Genomic DNA, 16,243 nt, shown 5'->3' with positions numbered 1-16,243 from the left:
AACAGATCTCGTAGTCAGTAGATGAAATGCATCTTATATTTAGTGCAGATCCTTTCTGGTTGTATCTTACTTGACTTTCTCATGCCTTAGGCTAGAGAAAATGCTAGGGCATTTGTAAAGAGCAAAATAGTGAGAGAAATGTATCCATTATAGATAGAAAATGCAGTTTTCATAAGTCTTGTGGAGGTAAAACCAGATCTTAGTAAAGTCAGGTAAGCAATTAATGTTTTTCAGAATGTGAAGTGGTGAGTTCTATTGGATCTCTTATATCTATATCTAGCGTTGTTTGGACAGTGTGCTTTTTGGAGAGTTGTTACTGCTTGTTCTGATGCTGTATGTCCTAGTTGACCGGATAAGTACAGGTAGGCTGTTGTTTTTTTTAATTTCTGGCTGCAGTACCATAAAAACATATTGGTTATACTCCCAGAGTGTTTATTAAACTTGTAAGAGCCAAATTCCTTCGAAGCAAAGTGCTATTAAAATGACCAGGGAGCCTCTGTGCAAATTCAGTGTTTTCTCAAGAGTTCGAGATGACAGAGTAAGATGCATGCACATGTGGCTTTTCTGTAGCCTTCAAATGATGCACAGATGAGAGCAATATCTTGTTGCTCCTGTTACTGATGATTTTAATATCTTCTTCATTCCCTGTGGAGTCTTTGTTTTTTCTGCCATAGCTGTTAGGATGCTGAAAGCTCCCATGACGAAAGATGGTCACTGTTGCACAACTTGTATGAAGGGTCTCTGCTTCCCTTGTGACTTTTTTCTCCTTTTGGGGAAGGAACTTAAGGGACTGAATTAAGTCTTCCCCTCAGTTGTGACAGAGAGGCCCTTTAGATATTGCATGGGTAATCAGTGGATAATCCATTTAAAAAAAAAGAAAAAGAAAAAAGAACCTACAAAACCCTATGTTCATACAGAACAACAGTTGCCTCTCCCCCCTTACATTCTCTGCAATCTATTTTTGCCTGCCAATGCTAGCTCAAAGTGTACGTGCATAAAGTACAATCTTTCTCTTCTTTACTTTACAATGAATAAATAAATAATTTGACAAGTCTTATTCTCTTATGTAAGCTTATTTCAGCAGAAGGGGAAAATGGAACTGATGCTGAAACCAAATAAATTGGCTCCAAATCATGAAGTAAGCAGGAAAAAATCTGTATGAATGCTTATCAGTATTGTCCACCTAACAGGAAGTATTTATACCTGTCACTATTATTTTTAAAGTATTTTCAGTAGTTTGAGACAGCTCTCATTTGCTGAAAATCTAGGTTAATTAATATTTTAAGAAACTTCTGTCATAGTATGTTCGTGTTATTTTTTATTGTTTATTTCTGTAGCACTTCTTCATTGTGTCTTAGGCAATAATTTTATTTAATGTAGATCTTTACATGTGATATGTAGAATATAAAGGACATTGAAATTAGGAAAAAAATAAATTTATTTATCTTGGTCCGTGCTGCTATTTCAAAATAATATTTCAGTGAACGTACGTTAATATCATGAATTTGTTAGCACAAAAGCAGTGGACTGTGGAAAAGTCCTATAAATTAATGTAGCTGAATTCTGTTGCCTTTGGAAGTGTCTAAAATGCAATTGATACTAACTGCAGGATCCTGTGAAGATTAGTGTGCACAATTAAATGTTGGGAACAGAGTATCCATGGGAACAGCTATTGCCTTCATGTGATGGCATACAAGTTATTTCCTTCTTTCAAGATGAAGGTTCACTCTTCCCTTCACAGAAATATACGTAAACCACCCAAGAGCTGTAGTATAGTTTGGGACGTGGGATTTCTGTACAGACAGTAGTCTTTTCTTCTAGTTGTTATTTTCATCCCACTGATAAAAGACTATGGCTTCTCTTAAGCCATAGGAAAACATACATAAGGAAATATACATAAGGAAAACATACATATGTTAGATTTGAAGATTGAGCCCTGCCTGTCAAGTAAACTGGGACCTTGGTGGTTCTTCTCTCCATCATGTGCAAAACCGCTCGTTGTCTCCTCTCAATATGAAGCAATCGGTGGTGCAGAAGCCCGTGAACAGGATTGATTTCACATGGGTGGAAATTAGTGAGTTCCATCTTGTATTTTCAGGAAACTAGAGTATTCCCAGGCACTTGAAATGGGTTAATAGAAACATACTCACTTTTGACCAGCTAGGTATTTTAGAAACTTGGTTGAAATTAGTAATTATTTTCATTTTCTGATCCAATTTTAATCTTCAATTTTCACTTTATTTTAGGGAAGCAGATATTTAGCAGCAAAAATGAATTTAGGATCAGCGCACTGAAGTTCCACCCTACAGATTCAAATATTTTTGTTTGTGGAGGGTTCAGCCCAGAAGTTAAAGCCTGGGATATAAGGACTTGTAAGGTAATAGATTTTATTTTATTATATTTTTTTTCTCTTGTACGATGTTTCCTAGGTTGAATGTGCTATGCATTACTAATCTGTTAGATGGTCTTTCAATGAAATGTTATTTGTAAGCATTTTGCATTTGTCATTGATTGTATTGCCATATGTTGATATGAACCTTTATAATGTTTTTGAAGCACAAAGAGGAACATTGTACACACAACAAACATGATTTTTTTTGGCTTTATAAATATGGGTAATGTATAGTTTAATTAAATTAAGCCAATAGCTTGCTTCTTTTTTTTTCTTCTCTTTTTTTTTTTAAGATTTTTTTTTTTTTAAAGGCAGTTGTGTAACTAGGAAGCTCTTTAAGTTGTTACACATAGGTCAGGGTGTGTGTGCCTGTATCTCTTGCATAGAAGCCTGGAGTAAATTTTACATGCATGAAAGGCCACGGAGAGACATATATGGTCTCTGCCTTTACTTTATCCTGAACCACACAGAACATGCTCCCATCTGTCCTTCAGAGTTCAGGTAAGACCAGAACTGTACTGTTCACCAAAAATGGAAGCATAAGCCAGGCAGACATCCACATGCACAGAACAGCTCAAAGAGCAGCAGTGACTGTAAAGTGAGTAGTTCTTTGTTTTCCTTTGATTTTCTATGTGGGTAGAGGCTGCTCGTCATAGTTAGCCATCTGTTTGCTCTTGAGGATGGCAGAAGGGATCTGAAGAAGATAAGATTGCTTAACCAAACACTGTCTCTCACCTTGATGCACTAAACAGCATAATGGGTGAGGGATGCAGGTAGATACTTCAGGTATGAGAGCTCTAACATGAACCGTTATGGGAGTTGCTCTATTAAGGAAATACTTGGTTCCTGTGCTGCAATTGTTCCTTTGGATTTATCTCTGGTGTTTGAGAAACAGTTCAAGCTGTGTGGTGTGACTTTTTATTAATAATTGTGTAGGTTCTATACCTTACGCTTCCGTTACATGAATAGGTTATTAAAAGAACATTAGTATGTACATATCCAGAGTGCCAAGTCTGAGGCTACTCTGAAAATAAATTTAATGAGAGTTTCAGAGTTACACCGTCAGTGGGAAAACCTTTGTGATGGAATTTATTCTATGCATCATACTTGTATGATGAGCCGTTTTCCGTGATAAAGGATATGAAGAAATACTTGAAGCACAGTTCCATGACAAAAGATAATTGTAGTTTTAGTTTGCAAAATAGTAAATATGTGTTATAAAGAATACCTATGTAACTTTTAAAAAGTTATGAGACTTCTATAGTAATTCTTCTCTCCTTCCTGTCTTTCACTGGTATATGGTATTCTGGTATTGCCACTAAAGTGATTTTAGTGTGCTGTGTTTATCATAGGCAATTTATGGAACATTGGAGTATGTATCACTCAAATGGGAAATAATGCCAGTTCAAAGGGTGTTCATTTCAAATGGTCAGAGTTCACCCTGTAAATTTAATGTAGGAAAAAGTCATTATTTTTTTTTCCTATCAGGGTGCTGGAAAAGAGAGACTAGAGGAAGTCTTCTCTACAGAACAGCGGTGTCAGTGGTTTCATAGTGTGCAGATGAAGTAGAGAGTACAATTTTTCTTTCCTGAGACTCTTATAACAGTAGATTTTAGTTGTGGGGAGGAGTTGCAGTCAGTAATTGAAACCTTAGCTGTACTTTTTAACATGGAGAAGACATTGAACGTCATGTTAGGATAAACTTCCCTTAAAACGTATTTCAGGAACCAAATGGATAAAACCTTTTTAAAGCTTAAAGATTGCTGACTGTAGTGTTAAATTTGAGATATTTTATCCTAGTCAAGTAGAAGATTGCAGATATGGGTGACAAAGTATTCCTTATAAGATTTTCTAACTTGGTGCAACAGACTTTTGGTAAATGACATTGCAGTTATACACGAAGTCAAATGACACTGTGGTTGTCTACAAAGCTGGAGACTTTCTTTCCTTCATCACCTTTTGTTTCTTTATGATGGGTTTTACATCTTTGACTATCTGAAAATCCTGCAAAGATGGTTTTTCTCTAGATTTGAAATCAGCTGTGCTTGATGAGCATGTTCCTGCCAAAAAATGGCAATACTTCCAGCTTGCATGTGTCTAAGGTGCCCAGTCTCTTCAGATGGAAAATGGTAGCTGCTTGTTTCTACAGTACAAACAGTACAAATGGCCAGCATGGTATGTTGCAAAAATGTGCCTGTCTCGACTGTAGCTCCCTGGTGGAGAAAGCTATGGAGGAATATGGTGAGAAATCTTTCACAGATGGTAGGGGACAGTCTCAAATAATGATAGTTGAGAAGGCACTTCACTTTCAAGGAAAGAAATAGAGGAATCTTTTACAATGGATATTGACAGCTCGAGGGTTGCACTTCAGTAACACTTTTTACAGCAATTCTGATGCCAGAGATTGTGATGAAAAGACTTGAGCCTATGCTGAAAGACTATGTTAAATTGGCATTGGCTCAAGTACAAGTAAAGGGCTAAATAGCAGATGTAAATGCTTGTGTTGAATAAGTTGGTTCTGAGTCATCTCTTGAGTCTGATGCTCTTCTATTGTCAATATCTCTGCCTATTCTTGGTATTCTGGTTTTGTCTTTGAATGGCGTAGTGTTGTTGCCAAGGCATATGTCTTGAAAACTTATTTTCTTCTTGGGTCCTTTTTCCTCTTTGTGAAAGTTCAGAGTGTCAATACTTTCTCATGGTGCCTTGCAAGGTATCAAGCAGTATTTTATTCCATGCAATGAAGTAACTAATTGTGTTCATCACTTAAATAAAGCTGCTCCTTCCTGTTAGGCTTTAAATTCCAGTGCCTCAGCTCAGCCACCGCCCAGACTGTGCATTTATGTCTGTGCAACCTGCCGGTAGTTCAGGTTTGTGCAAACGTAAGCTCACACAGCAGTTCCTTGTGAACAGGAGCAGGTATGGGACAGCATGTATTTCTTAACCCATGAAGAGTCTGCAGAACAGCATGTCTACTAACTAATTGCTGTTTGTTGCCAATCAGCTTAGCTTGCTGTCCCACAGAAGTATATGCATCTCCTTGCTACAAGACTGCAAGTTGCTGATTGACAAGGGGCAGTTTGATTGCCTGGGAAAGTCTTCTCAGTGAAACTGTTCCTGAAAAGCAAAAGGAGAGGGGAAGTGCAGTCCTGTCCCTCACTGAAGAACAGCATTGCTAGAACAGAGAGAAGGCAAGTGGAGAAGTATATGACATGGTTTACATGAGAGATTATTGCAGTAAGAAGCAGACAAATGAGATGGAGATTACAGTGGAAGATGAAGAGATGAAGGGCTGATGTGCAATTTGTGAGGTATTGACTTATTGAAGGCAAAGAAAGCAAAGTAGCAAATCCATACTGATAAACTGTAGGCTTCAATATCATTTATATCTTCTGTAATTCTGAAAACAAACAAACAACAAGAAGAAAACTACCAGTAGTCTGGTTTGAGATGATGTTCTGATATATTTTAATTCTGGTAACTACTGTGTAAAGTACATCTGGCAAAACTGTGGATGAAAACTGCATTTTTCAGTACTTTACCACTGTCTAGTTATGAGAAATGAGATATGGCTGGAGTCACCTTTGTGTGGCTTGTGGAGGATGACATATAAGCTGCATGTACATGTATATCTGCATTCAGAGCCAGGAGTGAATGTCTTGGGTGACAGCATCTATAACTCATTTCCAGAGGACAAGCAGACACTGTTTTAAAGCCATTTATGTTCATATAGACTAGTAGAAGTGAAACATGAATACTTTTCATGTTTCCTACATTTTATTAATTTGACTATATGTTCACTCTCAAACAGCCCTCAGGTTTGCTGCTGATTAGGGAGTCTTTATGCTTTTTATGCTCTTCTGCCCAACTGTGCTTTTTTTTTTTTTTTTTTTTTTTTTTTAACCTCCTTACTTACTGATTTGGGTACAATGCCTGTTTGAAATGGGTACAATCAAATAAGATGTTTGTCTTTCCATGGGCCATCTCCTTTCCACACTTTAATGCTGTTGCCCAAGTAGAGGGTGTACTCAAAGTTGTTGCATTATGAATTTTTTCTTTTTGACTGAGAGCATTGCTGTTGTCATATACCTGGTTGCATGCTGTGAAGTCCTTTGATCCCGTTTTATAATGTAATTTCTCAGAAATCTGCAGCCATGCTACTATGTATAACAAAATTAAGACTAGTAGAATAATGCATTTTTTTCTTATTGGCTAACTCTACATTTGTGTTTATAATGCTTAAGCTCCTGCTTTAGAACCTGCTGAACTCAGGAATGCAAACCTTGTTTGCCTCTGCAGCTGCAGGACACTGCAGTGCTCAGAGTAAGCTTCTGTAAGCTGGTGCTAATGAAGAGATAAAGGAAACATTCCACCATACTGTAACGAAATATTTTACTTTCCAAGAGGACAAACAAGTGAATGAATGTTTATTGCCATAGGTAAAGTAGGAAAGCTTTAAGCTTGGTAAAACAAAACAAAAACACCCATCCTGTTTCTTTTGTACATATCCTGTACTTGTTGTTCTTGGGAAGCTTTAAGAAGCTGTTACCTGCTTTATTCACTAGAAAACAATTATATTCTTGCAGAACATCATTAGTCAGAAAACTAACCAATTAAGCAGTGCATTAGGAGTATTAATTTTAATAAGGAGCAGTGTTTAATTACCTTAGAAAGTGGATGGTGTGGGTTTAGCTTGCTAACAGATATTGATGTATTTTTTGACGTTACTTTGAAAACAATGAAGTTCTGTGTGTACTGTGCCTGACTAAATCAGCAGTGTAGCCTACTCTCATACCATGAAATATTTGCAAAGGAGGGAGGGAGGTTCTCTTGCCCTTTGTTTTCCCCATTTAAGGTATCTGTAGCTCAGCAGAGGGTGTAAACTGTCAGGCATTGAAATTTGTATTGGCTCTAAAATGTGTTTTTTTATGAAGAACTGGGTTTGTATGTGTACTGAGTGAATGCTGAAGATCAGAACTGAGTAGAGAAAAGGGGAAAAACATCAAACTCTGATTTTGTTGGTTCTGGCTTCCTCTTGCAGAATGGTGAGTATTGCATATGCACCATTACTACCAAATATTGTAGTTTTATATATTTCAAACTCTCAGCTGCAGCTCTGTATGTTGGTTAGGCATGAATCATCACTCATCAGTATCTCATGTCTGCTTCTTTTTGTGGAATTTCAATAGATTCTTCAGGTATTCCTGTTTCTATTGTTACCTGTATTCACAAACTGCAAACAGCTTGCTTTCATTCTTTTCCATCTTACACACTTAAGGTCATGTTCAAGATTGGATAAAGTGTACTGCCCAATATGTTGAAATTTATCTTGTTCTAATGAGTGCATTTTGCTTTTAGCTAAAATAGATGTCTGAGGTGTCTTGCCACTTGGTTTCTGTTTTGACGCAAACATCCTTAATATCTTTCAAGCGTTTTCACCCTAATTTGTTAAAAGATTTTCTTTGGTATTCTTACTGTTATAAGTTTCCAGTAGCTTTGGTCCTGTTTTACTTCTTTTTTCAAGCGTTTTAACCTGTCATTTAGCTTGGAACAATGGTGTGGGTGAAGTCATAATTCTCTTTGTTCCCATCGTCATACCTGATATCCTGATAGCAGTAGCCTTTTTAGGCCTTGCAGCATATTTAGTAAATACTATAAGCATCCTAAACTCACTGCATGTTGAAAACTCAATTTTAGCATTCATTGGTAATTCAGTTCCAGAGCCCATCCTTTAGAATGCACTCCTGTGTTTTAACAGGCTGTCTTCTTGCAGCCTTTATACAGCAAAACAATCATATTTCAGGAAAAGGGGGAATTTTTGTTGGAAATTCAAAGAAAAGTATAAAGCATCACAGAGACGGAGGGAATGACTACTAAAAAACTATTGTCCAATTACACACACGCATATATATATATATATATATATATATATATATATATATATATGTGTGTATGCAGTGATTCAGTTGAGCTCTCCTATGCCATTGTGCCACATCAAAGATTTCTGCTGGTGGAAAATGAAATAGAATAACTGATAGAATAACTGATAGTGGTATATTGCCAATTTATTAATTCTGATATGTCATTTTGATTTTGGCTGGCAACTGATTTTTAACAGGAATGTAAATTTATGAGCATAAATTGCTAGTATTTATTCATGTATTGAATGTGCTATAAAAATTGGATTTTTAAGTCTCAATGAAAATGTATGAAGATCGAATTGAGGCTTTCTTTCAGCTGCTAAAACAGAGAAATGTAGAGTAAGCTATTAATCAGAAACAGATATAAAAAAAGACTTATTGCTGTCCTTGTTCTGTTGAGCAAATAGGAAAAATGATTTCAAATGTAACTTTGGGTATTGAGTAAGATAAAGAATGGAAGAACAATAAGAAAGTCAAAGTCTTCAAGATAAGCATAGAAATGAATGGCTAGAACAGCTTGTTAACTGCTCAGTGAAATGTAAAGTATACAGGCATCTCAAAATTATAGAGACAAGTAATCAAAGCCTGAAAAAAAAAGAATAAAGAAGAATAAAGGAGGCACTTGAATAGAAAGTGGAGATTTATTACAGTGATATTTGTTTGTATTAAATCTAGTTTTGTTTCTCTGGAGATGAGATTATTCTGGAGGCCTTATATTGCTGTATAATGGATTGATTATGTTTGTGGAATACTTGGAAAATGTTTTTAGAAGCTTTATGAAAGGACTGGAAAACTTGGAAGTGTGTGTTAAAAAATGTATAAATAAAAATAATAAAACAATGCAGAACTCTGCAGTGCCAGCTAAAGGGGGAGCATTGTATTGGACAGCCTCCATGGGACCTCTGGACTTGAGATCTGAACTTAGAAAAACCCTGTAAAAGGAACCATAAAATAACACCGCGACCTTGAAGTACTTACATATTTTAAAGGTATTAATTTTCACAGAGCTGTAGAAGAATGTCTTAAGATGTTCAGCACAAGCCAGTTGCATTACACAGTCACTCTGTTTTGACTGCTCTACATTAGCTTTTCAGTCTGGAGACAATATATATTCCAACATTTTATTCTACCTGAAATTTTAATGTTTCTTGAAATACCAAGGAGAGCAAAAGGTTGAGACATGTATCGTTTAGCTCAGCATTTAAGGACTTCTTTGTGTTCAGAAAATAAAAAAGATTACATCTATTTTTATTTTTTTAATTTGGGTTCTTAGATTACACAGTTGTAATATCAGAACAAGACTACAACTGCAGTTGTACTGATACCACTTTTAAAGGAGCTAAAGTTCCTTATATCATGAGAGAATTGGCAGACTGAATAGAAAGGATTCATTTACATGTGCCAGCAAACATGTGTGTATAATATAAAGCAAGGACGCTGTTAGCTCTTCTGAAAGGAACTCATACCTGAATGTATTAATTTAAAATTTTCTGAATTCAGAAACACTTTGGGGATTTTACAAATTTTACCTTTTAAGTGTCAAAGTGCTGTTTCAAAAGGATAAACCTATTTTTTTATTAATTTAATCTGACATAGTCAAAAAGAAGGCATGGATACATATCTCTAGATCTATATTAATCTCCTTAATAGTAACCATGTGCTCAGTTTCACATGTTGTATAAGACAATAAAAGTTAAAACAATCTGAATAAAAATCAACAAGGCCAAGGGGAAGTGAGAAGTTTATGCTGATGACATTTTACACAGCTGGGAAAAGCAACCTTCTCCATGTTAAGGGAAGTTTCATTTTCTTATGCCTATAGCTTTCCCTTTATTCTACAAATCCCACTTAAAGTGAATATATTTAACATATTTTTTACCACTTGCATTGGCTTTCTGGTATTAAACTTTGTCAGTAAATTTTCCCAGTAGTTTTTCCCAGTTTTCATAGTACTTAATTTCATTAGGACCAGTCATAGTCTTGTCTGGTCTGTATCTGCGTGAAAGTTCTCTAAAAATGATTAACAATGAACCTAAAGGCCACCAAAAGAAAAATATGGGCAGTCCTTTTACTGCCATACAATACTGTTCAGATTCAAAAGGAAAGTATGGTTAATGTTACTAACAGCAGCTATAAATCTAAGAGAATTAATATAGAGATGCATCCACCTTAATTATCTTAATAGAGGGATGTTTAGAAAAAAAACAAACAAAACCAAAAAACTCCTAGGCAGCATGGGTTCATGAAGGGTAGGTCCTGCCTAACAAATTTGATTTTCTTTTATGATAAGATCATCTGTCTAGTTGATCAAGGGAAACCAGCTGATGTGATCTTTTTGGACTTCAGCAAGGCTTTTGACACAGTTTCCCATAGGATCCTACTGGACAAAATGTCCAGCAAACAACTTCACAAAAACATCATATGATGGGTGAGCAATTGGTTGACGGGCAGGGCTCAAAGGGTTGTGGTTAGTGGGGCCACATCTGGCTGGCAGATGGTCACTAGTGGGGTCACTCAAGCACCCCATTTAGGGTCAGTCCTCTTCAATGTGTTTATAAATGATTTGGGTATAGGACTAGAAGGTGTTTTGAGCAAATCTGTTGATGACACCAAACTTGGAGGAGTTGTAGACTTGGTTGAGGTTTGAAAGGCCTTGCAGAGAGATCTTGACAGATTGGAGATCTGGGCAATCACTAACCAAATTAACTAAACTATTAAACTGAATTAAGTTCAATAAGAGCAAGTGCCAAGTGCATCTTCTTGGATGTAGTCAATTTTTAAAACTCTTGTTTATTGATGTTCTTGTGCTTTGACTCATAAACCAGCAAGGCATGTTGGAGATTTGGAAAGACCTATGTGCTACAGCTGTCACAACAGAAAGTCATGAAGTAGCACCATGCAGTAATCTGGAGAGGGAATAAGTGAAAGATGAGAGGCCTGTGGCTCTCCTTCTTTATAATGATCAACTTTCCAAAATATTCTAGACCTCCATAAATGCAAATTCACTGCTTATGTTAAACAACAAGGTAGAAAGAGAAAGGGATGTCAGGCAGGAGAGACAGAAGTATGACCTGTCACAGTCACAGAACAGATAATGAAGAAAAGATTAGTTAAAGATATAGGAAAAAGTGAAATAATAAAATTTTGTAGGAGTTAGGGATGGTAAATTGTGCAAAGCTTACTTGGTATCACTCTAAATTTATTTGGTGCTCTGTGATAGAATGTTTAGGTAAGCTGTAGAAGGCAGAGACTAACCTAAGTATTGTAAAATGAACATTGTTCCAGAAGCGTGCTACCAAAATTATCAATAATAAAGGACTAGAATATCATGCAGGAGAAATAGCACTGACTTATTAGAAGTGAGATAAGTAAAAAAGAATACAAAGGTCCAGTCTTTTGGGCTTAATAACCATTTTGTTAGGAAGGTTTCAAAAAGGATGAGTACGAAATCAGTTGGTTGCAGTGACAGACAAATTTAAGGAAAATTTAGAGTTGGAGTTGTATACAAATTCACATTTTTGAAATTTAGGCCTCATAAAATATAGAAAGAATTAACTAGAAAAAATGTGGAAATTGTGATTTTGAACTTTTAAAATTAGACTGGAAATGTACTGCAGAGTTTTTTATTATTAATAAAGGCCAAGGTAGATGTTGTTAAAATTTTGTTTGTTTATTTCCCATCTTGTTTTTTTCTCTAGATTGAGCACTGCTTAGCCACAAAATTGTAACTATCATCTATGGCTTTATGCTAAAAAAAAAAAAAAGTTCTCTTTAGTATTGTCGATCTGTTTCTTGATACTTGAGTTTATAAAGAGATAAGCCTGAGTCATTAAAGCATAGTTTAAAAATCTAATAAATATAGAGTGCAAGTGCAGTGCATTTGTTTCCTTGGAAACATTCTATTGCAACTTCTTTAAGATGAGATGCAGTCATTTTAAGTAGCTTGTATTTAGGAGACCTAATGAATTTGTCTCTGGATAGCATATAAATATGAAAAAAGGCTGTAGAAATTGGTGGAACAACTTGTACTTCTGGTTTCTATAGAAACAGCTAATATATTGTCATGTACTGATGGTATTATGAAGAACAATGTAATTAAAATAAGATCATTTATTTGGTGCATTAGAAGACTAAAGTTATTCTTTCACTGTCAGAGAAAAATCTTTACAGAATTTATGGAGAAAAAGTTCAAAGAAAGATGATGTTGGTACATTTTTACAAGCATAATTGCGTATGCTTTTAAATGTTAATATTCAAGGGTCCTTTCTGAGTATGGAGGCACATTTTATGTGGCTATAGTACATGCATGAGCACTGCTGCTGTATTTACTCCTGTTGCGGTGCTGTCATGGATCAGAACTGTAGACCTGTCTGTGCATGCAATCTCTCTGTCACAACTGCTCCTTACGAGACTGAAATGAGCCAAGAACTGGCCAAGAACAACAAATGCTTCTTTCTGAAGAGTAAGTATTCACATAGTTGGGAAATTCTGGTTCTGGTTTCAGTCCATTTCTAGACAAATTCTAAACAAGCACAACAGCAGCCACTCACTGGGCATTAAAAGAAGTAGAAAGAGTATGAAAGCACTGCAGACTTATTTATCAAGATTTCCAGTAATGGCTACTTAAGTCTTTAAAATTTATGGTTTTGGGACTTTCTATACCACCCATGTGGTCTTTGTCTTTCATAGCTTGCTTTGAGTTTTCACACCATGAAATTTTGTTCTTGATTTCTTTATTTTTAATGTTGACAACATAAACATGGCACATTTTTTTCATGGGACCACCTCTCATGTTATACACCAGTCTTACATTAAAATACTTTAAAGAACATAAAACTACAAGTTTGATCTTCCTGTCTATGCTATTACCATGGATTGTGATTAAAACAGCCACTGCATCTTTTAGATGGAGATCAGAAACATAAATTGTGTTTTTTAATAGTCATGGCTTTGTTTTGAATTTGTTACTGTAAGGCAAATAGTAGTTATGTGGCTCAACACATACTCTTACCACAGTTTAACTGATTTGTTTTGTAATGAGTATTATTTCCTGTCAACACAACACCTTACACTGTGGTGGAAGAAATGATTTTATTCTGTGCAAAATGAGCTTTCTTTTTAGTTGAAACATGCTTTTTATTCCTTGTATTGCAATAGTACAGTTTTGCAAATGAAACTTAGATCAGTTGCCCATTGCATTACCCAACATGCCAGTAGGAAGAGGCAGTTTCATGCCAAAGCACTCCAACTAAGAAGCTAAGCCAAGAAGAGTAAGGAAAAAAAAAGGTCATTTTACAGGTTGGAAACCACTGAACTGACTGATCAATGACATTTTTCGTGACCTTCCAGATTGCCTGTAGTCCTCTTAGATTTGTTGTGAGACCTAATTTCCAGATTCTCAGGGCAGAGGATGTGCAGGCACATTTCTTTCTTGTCTAAAGCTGGACTTGAGGGAAGAGAAGTGCCGGTGGGTGGTGGGTGACCAGTGGTGCTGGGGACAGTGCTGTGAGCTGAAGTGCTCGTATGGATGCTCCGAGCTTTCCTGAGAAGCAAAAGGCACTGCCTATACTTTGTGCAGAGAAGTATTATAGGACATCCACATGAAATATATACCTTGAACTCAGCGTCACAGCATGCTTCTCAAATCACCAGAGCCATAAGAATCTATTTGAAACTGATTTAATTTGCCCAAATTACCTTTCTTGTTGAATGCCTGCAGCCATGAACTCTTGCTGTTGTAAAGAAGCTTTATTATTATGTTGGCTTTTGTTGACACCGGAAACTATTAGGCCTTCTTTCTGAAAGGATTTCATTTATGTCCAGAAAGTGCTTCGATTGAACAAGTGGATTGTGGTTTTCCAGTGCTTACGGGTGATAAATCTGCAAATAGAAAAAGAGCAAAAGCTGTTATTAACAAACTAAAGCCAGCAGGGTAGGAAAACTCATGCTTTCCTGAAGTGAGTTCTTCAGGCATGTCATGAATTGATTGTCTAAGGTAGAACAAAACAGGTTTAATTATGAGTACTTTTCAGAGCAGGGGTGATGCAATAAGTTATTTTTGAAAGCCATCTTTATGGAGGAATTTAAATACTATGTATACCAAGTTCCCAGCTGCTTTTCAAAGTGTTAATTTATTGTTCTCTGAGTCAGTTCTTACTATGTGGTTTGGTGATTAAACAGCATAGTTTTTCTGAGGAACATGTCAAAGGTATAGAAAAATATAGTATTTTATCCTGATTAGTATTTTATACTAATTATTTTATAGTAATTTTTATAGACATTTTTCTGAAACAGTGCTAAGTTGTTGGATATCTTACTGACTAGTAGACAAGCAGATATATTTAATAGTTAGCAGTGAAAACGTTTAAATTGATAGTGGCCGTTTAGGTAAGGGGCCTACAGAATATCAGCAAAAAAAAAAAGTATGTTTACATTGCAATCTTCACAATTTCTTCTTGGTCTAAAAATGTGTTAAAGTAAGCCCCCAAACTAACCCCTAACAACACTGGACAGTGTGTATAGGGGTTATACGTACGTGTATTCACAAGGGTTTTTCTAGAGGCTTGACATAGCTGAGGACCCAAGCAGTGTGTCTGAGTTTGTTCCATCTTTAAAGTAAGGAAATATTAAAGAATCACGACCTTGAATCACTGTTTGGGACTTTTTTTTTTTTTTTTTTATCTTTTATTACTCTGTTTTGTTCTTTTACATTTCCTGGAATGAACTGACCTTCATTTCTGCATCTGTGTTCCCATTGCTACATGTCTGTGCTTCTCTGCTCTTCCCAGCTGGAACTTGTCACCTCTGTGAAGGTACTTCACGGGGTAGTTCCTCCCCTTTATGGGGGTGGTAAAGAACCCCTCTGCCTTTGTGTCCCATCCTCACAGTTTACATTTATTTCAGTTCTCCTGCAATTTCTACAGCTGTCAAATCTTTGTACGGTATTCCATTTCACATTCCAGGCAGACATTATAAATCAGGTATATTTGCCTTTTTTTTGCTCCTATGAAATAGCTTAATTTTCAACTTTTCTAATGAACTATGTGCTTCTTTTTATAACTCAGTGAAGAAATAGATATCTATGGTGATTTCTCCATAGACAAAGTGAACATTATAAATATGCAAATATCAATTTTTGCTTTACAAAGTTTAATTGCTTTGTATATTATGCAGATTCCTCGGATGAAAAATATGACATACAATAACACAATTGTATATTCTGTATCTTAAAAATGCAGGCAGATTGCTGAAAAGTGTGCCAGTTTTTTCAGTCTGCAGGTTTACATCTTATTGATGTTATTGCTGTGTGTGTAGAGTGCTTGCATGACCCAGGTCCTTCACTGAGTGCAAACATTGTGTTTCCAAACTACATTTCACAGAGCCTGTGAAAAGCACTTGGAACAGCTGCTGCCATACTTCTGCATGCTGAGATCACAGGAAGCAGAGCTGTAAGGGACCTCAGGAGATCATCTAGTATCTCTGTACCCTACAGCAGGATCAGCTAGTTCTGAACGTTTCCAAACACTCATAGATTTTGAGCTTGAGGCAAGGAATTGAGAAGTTCTCACGTTGTGTTTAATATTGTAAATTATTTTTCTCTTATTGTTTAAAATATAAAACAGTTATAATCCAGGATATTTCATTGCAGTACCTGATTTTTTTTCTTCTAAAAATGTTTGTGCTTACAGGATCTATACAAGCGCAGTAGCCATGAACTCAATAGCCATGTGCTGTTACAGGTGATTACCCTGTAATTTATAATTAAGTTTAGGTATAAGGCAGGCACTGAAATGCCTCACAAGTTAAGAACCATTTCAGTATAATACTGCATGCAGTCTCTCTGCTCAGTTGATATTTCTGTGAGGTTGCAAGAAGGACTGACCTCTGAACACCCTATTGGAAGTGCAGGCTGCTATGTTTTAGCTATCTTGGA

The 16,243-nt window shown here is 36.1% G+C and overlaps 1 protein-coding gene across 4 annotated transcripts in view; it reads left to right on the top strand.

Annotated features, from left to right (window-relative positions):
* Positions 1-16,243, top strand: part of WDR25 (WD repeat domain 25) — a 66,810-nt gene that overhangs the window by 44,615 nt on the left and 5,952 nt on the right. For all 4 annotated transcript variants that reach the window (XM_068682762.1, XM_068682763.1, XM_068682764.1 and 1 more), the window contains one exon: positions 2,247-2,377. In XM_068682762.1, coding sequence (XP_068538863.1) covers positions 2,247-2,377 — 131 coding nt within the window. The remainder of the gene's footprint in view (positions 1-2,246; positions 2,378-16,243) is intronic.

This window comes from Anas acuta, chromosome 5 (assembly GCF_963932015.1).
Source record: "Anas acuta chromosome 5, bAnaAcu1.1, whole genome shotgun sequence".
NCBI lineage: Eukaryota > Metazoa > Chordata > Aves > Anseriformes > Anatidae > Anas > Anas acuta.
The sequence above is the reverse complement of the archived record's forward strand: the minus strand, read 5'-3'. Positions and strand labels throughout refer to the sequence as shown.